General features: G+C 34.2%; 1 protein-coding gene across 3 annotated transcripts in view; it reads right to left on the reverse strand.

The window, feature by feature from the left end:
- Positions 1 to 224: 224 nt before the first annotated feature.
- Positions 225 to 18,163, reverse strand: part of LOC148949578 (cyclic AMP-dependent transcription factor ATF-1-like) — an 86,800-nt gene continuing 68,861 nt past the window's right edge. For all 3 annotated transcript variants that reach the window (XM_089093609.1, XM_089093607.1, XM_089093608.1), the window contains 4 exons: positions 13,603 to 13,740; positions 5,547 to 5,693; positions 2,328 to 2,466; positions 225 to 705 (listed from right to left, as the gene is read on the reverse strand). In XM_089093609.1, the coding sequence (XP_088949735.1) occupies positions 468 to 705; positions 2,328 to 2,466; positions 5,547 to 5,693; positions 13,603 to 13,740 (662 nt within the window). In that variant the 3' untranslated portion in view covers positions 225 to 467. The remainder of the gene's footprint in view (positions 706 to 2,327; positions 2,467 to 5,546; positions 5,694 to 13,602; positions 13,741 to 18,163) is intronic.

Raw genomic sequence — 18,163 nt, forward strand, 5'->3', positions numbered from 1 at the left:
TTAAAAGTCAGCCACTGACCACTGGGGCATTTCAATGTTTACTTCCAAGGGGGACTAAAACTTTTATTATGTTATTGTTCAAAATAATGTTCATTTCATGATTTGAGTGATGCTACGGAAGTATGGTCATGGGCGTAGTTAGAAATTTTCACTAAGATATTTAGAGAATGAAACAAACACGAAAACGATTATTCTTGGTTATTTCTAACAACTGATACAAAATATTTATCTTAGTTATTTATTTTGTTGTACAAAATATATATTACTTATAATAATGATGCAAATTGCATATCCATGCAACAATAAAATCCAGTGACACAAAAGATGACACGAAACAAGTCAAAATTTATGTTCACACTAATACCATAACAAGTTTGAACACGTTTAAAAGAAACACAAAAGTTCTGATAACACAATGAACCAGGGAAATTTTCAAATCGATAGTTAATAAAAAGGCACAGCCAGGATCAATGCATTTCTTCTTTCTGTGAACAATAAAGCTCTTTTAGGGATTTCAGTTCTTCAATTAAGGTTTTGTTTTGGTTTTCTAGAACAGCAACACGATTTTCTAAACACTTAATATACTCTTTTTTCTTTCGGCGGCATTCTCTGGCAGCTTCTCTGTTTTTCAAAAGGCGAAGCTCTCTCTTTTGTAGCAATGGCTCAGCAACGTCTGACCACTCCCCGTCTGTGCTACCAGGGTTCCTAGAAGAAAGCAAATTCTTAAATACCAAGTCACTCATTACCTGAATATAATTTCAACATAATAAAAAAGACCCTTATTTTATCCCAGAATAGGGCGGGAGGAGGTAAGAGAGAATTTATATTAGGATTCTTGAAAGGGTATAAATAGGGAGGCTTTGAATAGATTGGGATAGTGGAGGGGTGTGCGCAGTTGTGTATGCCTCAGGTGGCTTGATGCTGCAGTGAGTTGTTAGTAGTAGAAATACCCCTAACTCAAAAATTAGGTAAAAAAAAAAAAATTGCGGAACATATGCCAAATTCAAGCCATATTGTTAATCAATATACTGTAACATCCTCAGATTTATATTTATATTATTTATATTTATATTTTGTTATAATTATAATATCTGATTTATAAAACCATCTTTAAGAAAAGCTTAGACGAAAAAGATGATTTTCAATATCTTTTAAACCTATTGAAATAAAAGATATGCTCTTCCATATAGGGTTGCTTAACTTAACGGTGGTTACTGATCATAATAGCGTTCAGGAAGAAAAACAAGATTCCTACCGTCCAGTTTCATCCAACTTGAACGCTACTGACTCATTATGACTAAGATAGTCAAATAAATGTACATTAAAACAGTTTTGAAAATTAAATAGTATGAGATTGCTTAGGTTATGTTTCCTGTAAGCCCCTAAAATTAAATCTAAATAACATGTAAAACTTTTAATAAAGAAAGGGAAAAATTAGGATAAAGAAAAACTAGGATTAAGAGCTAAAACAAACAAGAAAATGGCATAGCTAGAAATAAAAAATCGCTTAGCGTTAGAAAAAAAGCAAAAACAGAAGGAAAAAATGAGGTGATTCGGGTGCCCAACACAGTGGGCAATGAGGGCACTGGAATATCTATATTTTCCAGACATTTTTCTTTTCAAGAAAAAGTAAACAGTATTTTACATCACAAGTTTCATAAGTAAAATTGATCTCTGAAAAGCTGAAAAGGCAAAAAAACGATATACGTCAGAAAAAAAAAGAAAAACAGAAGAACAAATCAGGTGATTCGGGTGCCGAAGACAGTGGGCAATGAGGGCACTGCAATATCTATATTTTTCGGAATTTTTTTTTTTCAAGAAAGAGTAAAGATCATTTTACATCGCAATTTTCTTAAGGAAAATTAAACTCTGAAAAGGTGAAACACAAAACAAACTTGAGAGAAGAGAAGCAAATAAATCCAAAGTATCAGGAGAGCTTTATCTTTTATTTTACTCAGTTTTACTTATTAGATCATGAAAGAATGAAACTAAAATATCTATAACCCTATTCAAATTTTCAACTTTGTCTATACCATCGCACAACGATTTTGGTTTTACTACATCTGCTATGAGCAGGGTTGCCACCTCTAGGGATTTATAACTATCTCTAGGGATTTTTATATTGCCTAAAAAAATATCACTAAATCAGCCCATAAATCACTAAATTATTGAAGAAAATCAGTAAATCAACCCAAACATCACTGAAATTCAGTGATTTTTTTCCAGTTGGCAACACTGGTTATCAGTGAACCATTTTGCAAAAATAAGAAAAAACATAGCCGTGTAAAATCTATAAGGAGAAAGAAGGGTGCAATAAAAAATAATACCGTTTAACATCATTAGTCGTTATTGGCCTCTTTCGATCGTCAGGTGACGCTGAAGAGGCAACAACCAGACTAGGGGGCATACTCGCAGACGAGTTCACTGGGCGCAATGTGTAAGCTTGGAGGTCTCCACTCACGCCAACTGTAAAATAAATTTACTATAATTTTAGAATTGATAAAATATCGACTGGAGGCTTAAGGTTTTTTTAAGATTTGAAAAAACTGCAGCAGTACAATCCCTAAAATAGCAAAGGACTTCGGAGTCTTATAACAAAAACATGGTTAGTGAAGATGGAAGTATTGATTGGTGAAGTGTGCGAGCTAGCTAAACATCTCATTTTTCTTTACTCTTTTTTAAAACTATAAGTTTGGCATTTATGCACCATGTATGATCATCCAGTCCGCTGCAGCGATTGGGGACATATGTGAAAATACTGCATATCTCCTCATTCATTGTATATTAGTGTATACAACGAAAATTAAAAAATTCTAGTGCCCTTTTTAAGAGACCAAAAAACTAGAGGACAACCAGGCTCCCTTCTACGCTCCTTTTTTCTCAAAATCGTCTGATCAAATTTTTAAGATAGCCGTTTTGTTCAGCATAGTCGAAATACCAGATAAATATGCCTTTGTAGATATCAGGGCCCCCCACAGCCCCTGGGGGAAGGTTAAAATCGCAGCAGCGATTGGGGACATATGTGAAAAAACTGCATATTTCCCACACTGCCAAGAGCAAAGGAATGGATAAAAAAGAAATGCCAGGGGAGATGTAGCCAGGAATTAATGGGAGGGGGTTAACAGTGTAATAGGGGACGTAAGTTCCGTTCAAAACGCCAGAGGATAGATTTCGACCTAATTTTAACATCAGACATTAGCGCTTTAGTTTTTCCTATAAAAAGTATGCTTCACTTTTAAAATTTTTTCCAAAAGTATCAAATATCATTATGGCCCTTCAATACGGAAATTTCTTAAGGTCCTAAATTATGGACTTTTTGCATTTTAGCGTGTCATTCAAAGAAAATTTTCGGCCAAGACAGACCCTTGGTATTTCTTAGTTGGAGGACTTTACCTTGTCCATAAAAAGAGGGACTTCACCTTAATATCTTAATTATTTTAGACAAAATTTAGAGACAAATAATAGATCACAATAAATGTTCTGATGCCACAGAGAAATCTGGCCCGCCACGTCTCTTAGGATGGCGTCAAAGAAGAAACTGAACGGTGCCGTGATTAAACAATCGTATGCATTTTGCTTCACTTAACCTTTTAATCAGGGTTGCCACCGTCAGTAGGATTTTACTAGATCTAGTAAAAAAAAAAATCTAGTAAATTTCCCGAAATCTAGTAAAAACTAGTAAAAAGTCATGATTTATAGTAAACAAAACTTTTTTTATTTTCCATGAATTGGTTTCCGGAATTTTCAATCATACTATGAAAACAAAAGAAAAGAGGAAAAGAGAAAAAAAAAAGAAAAAAAAGGAAAAAAGATTGTGAAAATCGTATTGATTATCCTCCTATAGTAAAAATCGATGCTTGATGGTGCGCAAAAAAAGTTTTTTTGAGCATTTAGTAAAAACAGATGCGATCTAGTAAATTTTTCCTCTCCGAGTTAGTAAATTCTTCCAGGTCAGGGTGACAACCCTGCTTTTAATTACTGAACTTGTAAGAAAAAATCACAGTATTTTGACGTTTACTAGTATGCTAAAACTTATTAATAACGAAGAGAAGGAATTACATTTCATAATTCTTTCAAAAAGTGAATGTGAGCTACAGTTCCTCTGCCATAGCAAGATTATTAAAGCAAAAACTAGGTTTCTATTTGTTATTCAAAAGAAATATATTTCAACTGACAATATTTTTGGTCTAAGCAGGCCAATTCCAATACTCATATAAGATTGATTTACATAAAACTTCCCAAGTACTGAAAATCAACATCAATTGATGTTAACATCAATTCTTAAAAAGATTCTGTTAAAAACTTATGTTAAAAACAGAACAATAAAAATCACTAAATAAAACCAACAGTAGTAATATAATGAACAAAATACATGACTAAACGAAGAAAAACAGTAAAAAAAAAAAAAAAAAAAAAAAACAATGCTTCCCTCACAACTTGCCTAATCTACCCAGAGCTGTTCAAATGAGGGGGGGAGCAACCAGGGCAGGTGCCTCGGGTGCAGTGGCTGGGGTAGGGCACAGAAGGGGGGGTTGCACACCTTGATCAAACTTTACATTTTGATTCGGCTTTTTTGCTTATATTTGAGTCAGAAGAGAGCCGCTGTAATTTATTTTGCCCAGGACACCACCAACCCTAGCTTTGACCACCCTAATTACTTTGCCTACTTCTCTTCTTAATGAAAATTAAGCTTCAGCGAAAAAAAATATTTCACGTCTTAAACATGTTTTTTTTTTGCCAATATCGATGCACCCCTGACAGTATCCACCTCGAAGGATCACCCATTTTCCACAACCTTGAGTGAACCTCGCAGCACCACATGTGCCGGACAGCTCCACCACACATGGTGAAGTCTCCCCAACGCTTGGCACAGTTCCACCGCAATTGGCACACTTTCGCCACACTTGGCACCGGCCACCTGGTGTAGATAGTTTCGGAAAGTCATTGTCCCTTCGGTGCACCTATGCACGACTGATGGATGTACATTCCCAAAACCACGGGAAAGATTAAGAACAATTGCCCAGGGAGAGGTAGCAAGGAGCTAACAATGGGCTAACAGGGCAACAAGGGGTATATATTCTGCTCAAAACATCAGAAGAAGATTTGGGCTCAAATCTAACGTCAAAACTAGTACCTGAAAGTACTAGACTGAAAAATGATATGTTTTCGATGGAATTTCACCAAAATGAGACCACTATGAAAGTAATCTATGCTATACTGTAATATAATTTCTTTTAATTCCTTCGTTTTTGACAAAACAGGCTTCAGCTTCGGGATAAGGCATTGTACTACCCTTAGAATAAAGAAGTTTTCTTCCTTGGTAAGATTCCAAATTCATGACCAATAAAAATATCAAACTTGTTAAACAACCTTGTTAAAATGTGTTGATACACTAGTAAAAATGTGCCTATTGGCAATCCTTTTTAGACAAGTTTTCAGTTTTTTTTATTTTAGACCCTCTACGGACTCTTCAGACACTAAGAGTTTTCCGTTTTTTCAAAAAAAAAAAATAATTAAAAGAGAAAAAAAAGGAAAGAGACACGTACCAGGAACAAAAAATTGTTGAGAGCCATCTTGTCCCTGCGAGTACTGAACTAAAGTTGGATGATTATCATTAGAAGAAGATGTCATCGTAATTGCCTGCAGTCCGTTTGTTTGGGCGCCAGAAATATGGATAGCACTTGCAGGAATGACTAAAATTAAGACAAGATCCAGTAATATAAAGTTACTTCAATTCAATTACAAGATCTGCATTATACTATAGTGGAAAAAAGAAATACACATATCAGTGACAATCCTTCTCAAAATTTTTTTTTCAGAATTTCGCATTTATTAAGATGGGGGATTGAATTGTTCTCTGATATGCTGAATTTTATGGTATAATTTTCATCAAGATCAAGTCCCATTTGAGGTTTTTTTCCCTTTTTTCTTAATTTATGGAATTTTCCCTGGTTAATAACTTTTGATATGCTATTCCAAAACTGATGAATTTTACATATTTGGAACCCCATCCAAAAATTAAATTAATTTATATGCAATTAGTTTGGAAAATCACAACTTTTAGAGTTTCAGTTACTACTAGCACGAGCCAGAGCTGCATTCGGTTATTCTAAGAGCTGCATTCATTCGGTAATTAAGAATTACCAAATACTGCATTCGGTAATTCTAAGAACTGCTGTGCAAAGTTGCCTAATGCAAAGCCTTCTCGCTCAAGGAGTGGCAGCCCCTTAGGTATATATAGCCAAGAGCTAAACACGGCTTTTTCATGTATTGATCTCAGACGGATTAATACTGCAGCGAGTTGTTAGTAGGAGTAGCTAAAAAATCACTTATTAATGCAAAACCATATATCATTTCGTAAAAAGTCAGGTAAACGTATACCTTTCCATAAAATCGTCATAAAAACAAATGGCTTTTTAAGTGATCCCCACTCTTAATGCTAAAGTGTTACTTCTGCTCGCCTGAAAGCTTTTCAGAGTGCACAAAAATGTAACTGTTTAGTAATTGCGAGGAACCCTGCTTTTCTTTCTGTTCGATTCCGGACCAAAGAGTATGGGTAACTTACAAGTGAAAACTGGCGCTAGTGTAAAAAAAAGCCCTCAGTGCCATCTAGGCGACACCTGGCATTTCCCAAAAGTTAGATGACATTAATCATTTTTTCGGCACTAGCACCAATTTCCACGCTTATAAGTTACATATAGTCTTTGTTCCAGGCTTCAATATTTTTACCCGAATTATTTAATGAATATCACTTATGAGCCGATAACTCAAAGAACCAAGAACCGTCAAAATAAAATACTATTGTTTGAGTTGCTCATAAGTAGAGCCCATGCTCCTTAGCGCTTAGTTAATTTAAGCAATATAATTGTAGACCTTTTTGCAATAAAAACATAACCCTATATACCTTAAACAAATAGTAAAAATCAGAAATTCAATTGATTTCCGCATGTAGTCTTTGGTAGTAGCGGGCACTAAGTTTAAAAGAAATGCGTGGGCGCAAAAACCAGCAAAAAAAAGCTAAAACACAAGTAACCAAACCAACCTTTTCTTTAAAGGTGCAGATTGTCTTTGGGAATCAATAGATTATTAATATTTGGATTTTTACACATGAAAAGCGCTGTAAAGTTTAACTAATTAGTTTTTCTTATTGATTTCCATGTTTGTATGTGGCAACACTGACAAAAATATAGTATTGCCATGCAAACTTCCTCCTTTCAGAAATAAATATGGATACAAAGAACTTATTTGAAAAATTGTAAAAAGAAATTCTTTAGAGCACCACTCTAGCTTTTCTTTTTTTTTAGCAAACCTGCTCTCGTCATCGGTATCTCCGAGAACAATTCCCGCCTTGTCTTAATTCATGTATACCTGGCTCTTCTTAGCATTCTTATTGCCTCTCCTTTCCTGCCTATTCTTTCCTTTATTATTTTTTCCTTGTCTCTTCTTTCTCCTAAGAATGGTCCTGGAGGCAAAACTTCTTTTATTTTGATGTCCTTAGTGCTAAATTTGTCCTTGGTACTATGGTGCTACTGATATGGTGCTATTGGTGTCATTGGTTCTATTTTGATGTCCTTTTCACTAAATTTGTCTTTGACCCTATGGTGCTATTAATGTCCTTGGTGCTGTGGTGCTATTGATATGGTGCTATTTTGACATCCTTGGTACTATTTTGATGTGCTTGCTACTTTACTTTTTTAATTTAAGATTTTTTTTCAATCAATTATACTCCGTTTGTGCTTTTCTCTTCTTTAGTGATGGTACTTTTGTGTTTCAAAAGGAACAACACAAGTACAACTTCATAAGAAAAAGTCATTGATTTTTTACCTCGGCACTACTTCTGTACCATTTAGAGTAGGCTACCATTAAGAATGGTACCATTGTAAAAAAAAAAAAGTACTAGAAGAATGTACACTTGCACCAAAAAGTATCGTTGGCAGTGGTGATTCTAGGCCTGGGTGGGTGGGGGGTATTTCTCCCCCCCCCCTCCCCAACCCAGTTTTTCTGACTATGTCATTAAATTAGTTTTATTTTATATTTTTACACTCTTATGGTATAGCTTGCCTCCCAGATTATGAGGCCTGAAACCACAACCGCTTTTGTGAAAATGGTACCAAAGGTACTATTTTCCACCATTAAGAATCAGTAACTTTTTGGAAATATTAACTGGAACTATTTCAAGAAGCCTACATTGTTATACCGGAGATGTTTCTTAAAAAACCGTTTATGATGGATATTTTCAGATCCAGAAATTCAAGGAAATGGAGCATAGGCCCCAAGAAAACCTATGCGGTATAGGCTGTATCATACAGCCAGAGATAAGGAATTCAAAACTGAGTTTCTGAACTGATTACTGCGCTTCTCAACTTACAGGTTACATGGTAACAAAACAGGGTGATGAAGATCATTGGTCTGAGGATTTGCCACAGCGTATTAACGACAACTTATCACTTAACTCATATCAGTTTCTTAATACATTGACTAAAATCCCGAATACAAACTAAAATCCTGAAATGACATTCACCAAAATAACATTCACTAAAATCCCGAATACAAACTAAAATCATACAAACTAAAATCCCGAAATGACATTCACCAAAACAACATTCACTAAAATCCCGAATACAAACTAAAATCATAAACTAAAATCCCAAAATGACATTGACCAAAATAACATTCACTAAAATCCCGAATACAGACTAAAATCATAAAAACTAAACTCCCGAAATAACATTGACCAAAATAACATTCACTAAAATCCCGAATACAAACTAAAATCATACAAGCTAAAATCTCGAAACGACATTCACCCAAAATAACATTCACTAAAATCCCGAATACAAACTAAAATCGTACAAATTAAAATCCCGAAATGACATTCACCAAAATAACATTCACTAAAATCCCGTATACAAACTAAAATCATACATACAAACTAAAATCCCGAAATGATTAAGAATCGTTCGATATAAATGACTTACTTCAAATTTTAAGTTGTAGGCTTAAAAAAGGTGTTTTTTTTAAAACTCTTGAATCGATTAAGTATTCTCCTATGCATGCCATATTTCCGCGGTTGAATCCTTTTATTGGATATTCTAAGCTCCATTGTTTCGCCACCAGAAAAAAGAGGTTTATATCGGAAAAGTGGTGTAATCCCAATTAATATGCGTATCATAGGTGGCTTAGGCGGATACGACATGTGTTGCCTTAACCAAGACCCAATCTCTAGGAAAATTCTACTTTTTGGCCCGTCCCATCTCACACATAACTAACCTATCTCTTTCTTCTGGTGTTTTTCCTCATTTATTTAAAGTTGCTAATGTTGTACCTTTGTTTAAAAAAGGTGATTCATCTCTAATTTCAAATTATAGACCTATTTCTCTTCTTCCCGTAATCTCTAAAGTTCTTGAAAAAGTAGTGTATTGTAGACTCTCTTCATTTGTATTTAGTACTAATACGACTGCAGGAAATTCTCTCCTAACTAACCATTAGTATGGCTTTCGTCCCAGTTTTTCTAACTTGCATGCACTTTCAGATGCAACAGAGTTTGTGCGTGTTAATCTTGACAAGGGCTTGTGTGTTTTGGGTCTATTTCTTGACTTTTCAAAGGCATTTGATATGGTCGTTCACTCTGAACTTTTGTCTAAATTATCTTCATTTGGAGTGCATGGAGTCCCACTTGTATGGTTTAGGTCTAACCTCTCAAGGAGATCTCAGTATTTTTCGGTTAATGGTACTTCTTTCTCTTCCTTGCCTGTTTTGAAAGGTGTCCCACAGGGCTCTGTGCTTGGACCACTTTTGTTTTTATTTTATATTAATGATCTTGTTGATGGTCTTCATCCCCTTGTGCACCCTATTCTTTTTGCTGACGACAGTAACTTTTCCATTGCTGCAGAGGACCTGCCATCTGCCAATTCCGTAGCTCAAGATGTTCTTGATAAAGTAAAAGATTGGTGCTGGTCAAATGGTATGGCTCTCAACAGCCAAAAAAGTGCCATTGTACAATTCAGGACCCCTTATCGTATGAGAGACGCAAGGGAGCCAACCATCCTGAAGTATGGGAATGATATTATACTGCAAGTTACTATAGTTAAATTTCTTGATGTGTACCTTGACTGTTTTCTTTCTTTTAAACCCCATATAACTCATACCCGTTCCCTTGTCCTCCGCCAATCTTCAATGTTATACAGGGTTAACTCATTTCTTCCACCAGATGTTATGCTTTCTCATTATTTTGCTTTTGTTTTCCCTTACCTGTTTAATCGCTGTTCTGTCTGGGGTAGTGCTAATAAATCGCTTCTTTGCTCACTTCAAAGACCCCAAAATCGAGCAATGAAGGCCAATTTTGTTCTACTATGGTTCCACCCTTCCTCTGATCTTTATAATTATACTAGAATAGCTCCACTGGATCGTATTGTGGGTAAAAGTTACCTTTATTTAGTGCATTTTGCTTTTCTAGGTACACTTCCACCGCCTCTGCAGCAGTTTTTCTTTCTGTCAGGCTTAGGTAGGTACTCTTCTTTTCTACGTAGCTCTTATCGCAGATTCATTTTACCTAGACGATCATCAACAGTAGCTCAGAGGTCTCCTGTTTATCAATCAATTCTACTATGGAACTCCATCCCTCCTGATGTCCCTCTATCTCTTTCTTCAAAGGTAGTTTCTCGCTGGATATTTCCAGTATAGTATTTTTTTCCCTTTTTTCTTTTTTTGAATTCCATCCTAATTTATATGTCTCTCTTTTCTTCATTTAATTTATTTTTCTGATTTTAATTTTTTTTTTTTTTTTATTCAATCCTAATTTTTAATCTCTTTTCTTCGTTTAAATATTTTGTTTTTCATCTATATTTTAATTTTCATTATAAATCCCATATTTCATATATTTCCTTGTATTGATCCAGTTTTTTTTTTTTTTTTTTTTTTTATATGTATGTGTTTTTTTATGTGCTTTATACTAGTGTCTTATTTTGTTTTGTTGGCCCTTTACAAGCTGAGCTTCTTGGGCATGTAAAAACCTTATGTTTGTAATTGTTTTTTTTTAGTATTAATAAATTGATTGATTGATTGATTGATTAATAGGCAAGAAAACGGTTGATCATCTCGGGTTAGGGTTGGACGAGATGACAAACATAAGCTAACAAATCGATAGTTGTTTTTTTTTTAGAGTGGTCAAAGGAGGAGCTGTAAACAGATTGGGACGGAGGTGGAGCGTAATCCGGAATGGTGCCAATAAGATGAAAGACTCCTTGTTTTCAAGTACATTTCAGCACGTAGGCTATAAGTTTTTAATACTTCTCTTTAATTTCATGAGAAAAACTTGGTTTGTATTCGATAGTCAAAAGTAATTAGGTTGTAGGGCCGTATCTAGGATTTTTTTTTTTTTGGGGGGGGGGGGGGGGGTTCCAAAAAAAACTTTTAAAAAAGGCATCAAAATTTTTTTTATATGCATTTCGTTACGTTTTTACGACTCGAACAAACATTTAGGGGAGAGGGTTCAACCCCACTAGCCCCTCTTCCCTGGACGGCCTTAATAGTTTGTGCAGACATACAGATTTTTTTTGTTTGTTTTTCATGTATGTTTGTTTTTGTACATAACCACTGGCTTTGAATACATGCATGTATATATGCATATGCATATTTACTGAATGATCAAAATGTATTCGTTACTGATTATTCCTATTATTATATTATAGGAATAACCAAATAGGTGTGCCAATATTGACAGTTTATCCATCAATTTTCCCTTTCGCTGACATTTTGACATCTTTTGCTGATTTTGTAAATTAAAATTAAGTAAAACAAAGTTGCAGCCATTTCAACTTTGATTAGTTTCAATCACAAAACAAATTTATAAAAACCATGTAAATTACGAGCAGTAGCTTTTAAGCAAGACACCAAACATCTCTCTATGACTTTATGGTAACCTGGTAAAAACCATGTAAACCGTGTAAATTACGAGCAGTAGCTTTTAAGCAAGACACCAAACATCTCTCTATGACTTTATGGTAACCTGGTAAAAACCATGTAAACCGTGTAAATCACGAGGAGTACCTTTTAAGCAAGACACCAAACATTTCTCTACGACTTTATGGTAACCTGGTAAAAACATGTAAACCGTGTAAATTACGAGCAGTAGCTTTTAAGCAAGACACCAAACATCTCTCTATGACTTTATGGTAACCTGGTAAAAACCATGTAAACCGCGTAAATTACGAGCAGTAGCTTTTAAGCAAGACACCAAACATCTCTCTATGACTTTATGGTAACCTGGTAAAAACCATGTAACCGTGTAAATTACGAGCAGTAGCTTTTAAGCAAGACACCAAACATCTCTCTACGACTTTATGGTAACCTGGTAGCCCTGTTAAAAAAAAAGGGACACGTCACTGCTACCCATGTATAAAAGCAATTTTCATTGTTTCTCAAGAGGGGAGCTTAAAACCTGCGAGTAGGGTTTTCAACCATGAAAATTCCAATCTTGCACTTTTTACTTCGATCTACCGCAATTTTCGAAAGGTGTCAAGGTCTTTTTGCAAAATTCTTCAAAATATGTTTTCGCAATAAAATTTTACTGTGAAGATAAATTTATATAGTAATTACCATTCCTGAATCATATTTAAACGAAAAATTATTCTTACAAGACAATTTTTTTTCTATTATGTGTACTCAAACCTTCGGTTACTATGCGCCGTGGATCGCTGTTTACTTTACTTTACAACTACTGCTGCAACCATGATCAGAAAAAGCTTCACAACTCGCAAGACATAGCGTCGTGCAAAAAATGAGAGGATGCACCTCATGTTTTTTATAATTCTGGACAAAATTGAAGTTTTTTAAACTTTTCGCGGGAATTGACTTTTTGCGAAATTTAAATAAAGTCAGTACGAATTACTTTGTAGCTCAATATTACGACTTCATTTTGGCATATAGTAGATAAGACCCAGCTAATTCGTAAGTTAAATAAATTATATTAATTTGTATAAAATTAAATTAATTTACAAAAAATAAATAGTCCTGCAGCTAGAGGTGTAGAAACATTCCAACAGTGGCTTCAATTCACGACAATGTTAGGTGGACAAAATGTTTTTTTCAAAACCTAGAGGGGGGGGGGGTCTTTTTTTCCATATGAAAAATACTAAAAAATTGTATAATTATAATGACAATGCAAAAAAAGATATTTTTCTAAATTGGGTGAAGGGTACAAAAAATCTAGAGGAGGGGCGAAGTCCTAACCATGGTCAATCTCTTTAACCATGAATGAAGTAAATATGGATCATCAAATACAGCTCTGGATACGAGTCTGCAAGAAGAATCTTTCTCAAAGTGTGGCTAAATAGTCACACGTGTCTGTTTAGGTAAATAGCTAATTAGCTAATTTATCTAAAAAGCTAAAATGTGTGGCTAAATAGCTAAATAGCCACAAATAATCACGCTTTTTAAAATGTGGCTAAAGTGTGGCAACATCCTTTCGTTGTAGGCACAATTTTGTTATTTTTTAAGATATTTTTGTTTAAACTAGATTTGATTCATCTGTGGCCCTTCTTTTAACTGGATATTCGGGTTTTATTTCATAGAAAACTTAAAGATAAAAGTTAAAAAACATACCTTTCAAAAGGCCAGAAGAAGTAGCGTATTGAGATCCACTGATCGTAGTCATTCCACTTCGACTGGAGGGGGCAATGGAGGCCAGATTGATTACAGCGCTGTTGTCTTCTTCTTCATCATTTTGCAGTGATTCCTTTTCTTTAAACAAGAAAAGCAGACATTAAATTCACCTGTTCGTATGTATACATCAGTTTTAAGTCTGTCATATTATTTAGGACGAATTACCATCAACACTGGGATCTGCAGCATAAATATTACACAGTATGGAAAATTTCGTTCAGAAATGGGACACATCACAGCGCGCAGAAAGGTACGTTTCCCTTTGCGTCACAGCAGTAGCTTCAGTTGCTACTTGGCATTCCCTATGCAATATGCTAAAAACTTGTCATTGCGCGCGCGCGAAGGCGGAGTCATGAGAAACGTACGAGACTGATCTGTTCCAAAAATCTTTAACGGAGAAGATAGGAATTTTCCATACTGTGTAATATTTATGCTGTTTTGGCATCCATACAATTTTTATTATCATAATTTTATAAACTGAGCCTTTTCAGGGCGAATTGGATAAGTGCACTTTCTACATAGTTGATGTTTAACTCAACAAGAATAAGGGCTTTTCGAGTGGAAGAATGTAATTTAATTGATCTAATATATCAACCACCAAAATCGGTGAGAAAGATTTACAGAATTTAACAAATGAAAATATAGCGAAAATGGGTATAATATTTTAAACAAAGCAGTGGACAAAAAAAACTTTAAAAAATGAAGAAATCTGAATTTTTCAACTTCAAGTCCGGAAGCCTTTATCAAAATAAAAAAATAATAATAAATTGAGCTAAATTAAAAGAAAAAACATGCAAAGAAAAGGAGTAAAAAAGGCCTTTATCAAAGTAAAAAAAGAAAGAAAAATGAAAAAAGGAAGAAAAAACTTCTTAATAGCCTCCAATATCACCATATAGTTGTGCGTATTCGTGCTATTTGCATGGTGATTTTGGAAGTTATTAAGATGCGTGTTTTGTTTATTGTTTTTATTTTTCTTTTTCTTTTATGTTTCGTTTAATTTAAATTAATTCACTTTTTTGTTGTTGTTTCTTTCCGTTGATAAAGGCTTACGGACGTGAAGTCAAAATATTCGGATTTCTTTATTACTCAAAGTTTTTTGTGGTTTTTGTTTTGTCCACAGCTTTGTTGAGAATATTATACCCGTTTTCACTATATTTTCATTTGTTAAATTCTTTAAATGGAAAGAGTGCGGTCTAAGAAATTATTTAAAGATTTAAACGACAATCTTTTGGGTAAAACTTGTGCAAACAACTTTAACTAATAATTACACTCCTTTTTCTATCGTTTTATTACGACACTATTAGTTATGGGTTTATATCACAACTCAAACATACTAAATGTAACAAAAATTAACAACACACACAAAATGTAACAAAAAATTAACAATAAACACCTTTTATCAAACTATCTACAAGTTAAGATTAGAAACTAATACACTAATAATATAATCGTCACCGTCAGGTGGGGTTTGTCAGACCCCACCATGGGTGGGTTGGAAAGAGAATGTATTTCTTATTTTGATTATTCATCTTATTACACGAGGCTTTAAGAAATCAATTCGACCAAGTCCACAATAGAATATTTAGGTTTTCGCGTCAAAACACTTGTTTGACTCTTACTTTATGTAATATTGACCAAAATAAGGATTTAGTACCAAAAAAATGGAGAAAAGCTACTTTTTGTTCGAGCATTGTCATTTTTATATTATAGTCGTTTCATATTTTAGTTATTTAACATTAAGTAATTTTTTTAGAGCTTGATTCACTACTGATTAAAATTAACTTTTTCGAACCCTTCAAATCAGGGGTTTCTCTTCTAGATAATTGGCACATTAAAAAGAAAATCAGCAATGAATTTTTTTTAAGTTTTGCCTTTCCTTATTATATGAACTTAATCAAATCAACCTATGAACTGTTCATTTATTTGTCTTCAAGCACGAACACGAAGATTTGCATTCTACTCATAATTTCGCTACTAGATATTCAGATTATGGCTAACAAATATACGCATAGGTACAACCAGATTCAGGCCTTAGGGGGGGGGGATTAAATGTCATAAAAATTTGCCTTTATTATATTTTCATCGCATTTGGATTGAAAAAAATAGATAATGTAGCTCAAACAATATACGCCTTCAGGCCGTCTGAAGACATGGGGAACTACAACGGGGGAACTACATGGGGAACTACAATGGGGAACTTGAAGTAGCGCAAAAAGGAGCAAAATTCGACTGGAATCATTTTAGTTGTTCTAATCAGGTATGAAATTTTGAAATCCTAAGTAAAAAGAAAGGAGTTTTTCGAAATTTTTAGGAGGAGCAAAACTAAAATTCTAAGCTTTTCACAAGAACAGGTTTTCTTTTGAAGATTTTTATAGGAAAGAATTTGAAAAATTGATTGTGCAGATCAATAATATGGCTTATTTAATATATAGCATATTGTATATGTTATAATGTATTTATTATATGCTATATATAATATATTGTATTTATTATATTATAATCCAATTTATTTAATGCATTATTTTGGCAACAAAATAGGTTACTGAACTCCTACGACGAAAATATTTTGCCCAAAAGACACTCCCCCTCAGAATCCGCCATCCCAGGGTGTTTCTCAGCCTATATTCTGTTGCAGTACCTCGGGTTATAAAAACACATTTACCCCCGTTATCCTTTTATCTGTTTTTATAACCTGTTTTTAAAACATAACGGAAAAAAACTAAGAAACTATCCGCATGGTTTTCATAGTATTTTTCCACATTTCTCGCTTACTTTGTCTTTATTCTAACTTTTTTGCTTTGTTTTTTTATGTCTTTTATTATTTTGTTTTTTTCTATCTATATTTCGTACGTTTTTTTCCTTTTTATCTGTTGACATTGCCAATAAGATGAAAGACCCCTTGTTTTCAAGTACATTTCAGCACGTATACGTTTTTAATACTTCTCTTTAATTTCATGAGAAACTATCTATTTCTTTATCTACGATGGCGGCCTGATTTTTAAATATTTCATTTTGATGTGACTCAAATATGCCAAATCAGTCCCATAGGCTCGTCACGGTTAACTTTTCTGCAATAAAATCTTTATCTTATACACTACATGAACCTTGTGTTTATTTTTGGTGTTTTTGCGATTTTTGGTGTTCAATGGACTATTACAATAATTAAATTGTGTTCTAAAGCACTTAAAACCTATTGTAATTAATTATTTGTTTATTGTGCCCAATAAGCAGTAATTCGTTCTTTTACAGATAGAGAATTCTTGGTATATCGATGAATATAAGCTGACAATTTTTTGCTTGTCGTCAAAGGCTCTAAGGGTAAGCAGTTTCTTTTACAAAAAAAAAAAAATCATTTTGATGTTCAAACCACTTTCGATACAGCAAAATAACTACGCTTATTCAGTAAATTATTGCAAGTATTTGCAACAAGCTCTGTTGAACGCAGGGGAATCTGTTGAACGCGGGAAACAAGAGCGATATTCGGGATGTGGCGACAAAGGTAGGCCTTGCTTTCTTTACTTTCGCAGGAAACTGTCAAGCATGGGAATTCATAAGGGGGGATGGGCCGGGAGGCACCCCCCCCCCCGGTCACTTACATTTTTAAAGGAGAAATCGTGTAAATAAAGTATATACGGATATTCAAAGATAAAAAGTATTTTTATAGCCCCCTCCCTCAAAAATTCAGCTTATGGGCGCCCATGCTGTTAAGCAGACAAGCAAAATATTGTCAGGCTGATATTGGTGAGCTAGCGCGCATTAGCTCGACATGAAACGCGAATTCAGGACGATAGCGGAAAGCATTTTTTACTATTGGTTTTTAGCGCAAGTCAAATTATAACCTTCATGGCTTTAAAACAACAACGATTTTCTCTGTTTTCTTCATTTTGCAAATCAGTAACTCCGTGAAATGAATAATATTTTTGAAAATATTGCAAAACCCTAACTGAGACCCAATTTCTATTGCCCTTTTATAGAGATACGTTGATTAGGACTATAAAAATAAGGTCAAACTTCAGATAATGTACTTTTGAAGTTGATCTTTGCGATAGTTTTCTCTCGGCAAGCTTATAGGCCAACTTCACGGTCTATTGAACCGGTTTCACCAGTTCCTTCAAGCTCATCCAGTTTCCTTTAATACAATTTTTCATGGAATAAAATCGATTGCCCCCCTAAATTTTTTACCCTCCCCCCTTCCCCTAGATTTTGAAAAATACATTCTTTGGGTATTTGTTTGAAAATTATCTTTATTGGTATTTTCATATAAAAATTGAAAAAAACTAATTTTACACCCTCACCTAGTTTCTGAAAATTCTAGGGGGAAAATGTGAAAATTCCAGTTTCATATTGAATAGAACTGGATGAGCTGGGAGTAAATGCCCAGCTTCACGGATTATGGCTCACTTGCAGTTGGCTTAGAATCCTAAAGCCAATTTTGCGGTTTTCTGATTCCTGCAATATTTATGCACCTTTTCATCATTGATGCATCCTTTCACAAAATAGT

The sequence above is a fragment of the Artemia sp. Qi Xiang Cuo genome, chromosome 8, assembly GCF_049724085.1.
Source record: "Artemia sp. Qi Xiang Cuo chromosome 8, ASM4972408v1, whole genome shotgun sequence".
Classification (NCBI taxonomy): domain Eukaryota; kingdom Metazoa; phylum Arthropoda; class Branchiopoda; order Anostraca; family Artemiidae; genus Artemia; species Artemia sp. Qi Xiang Cuo.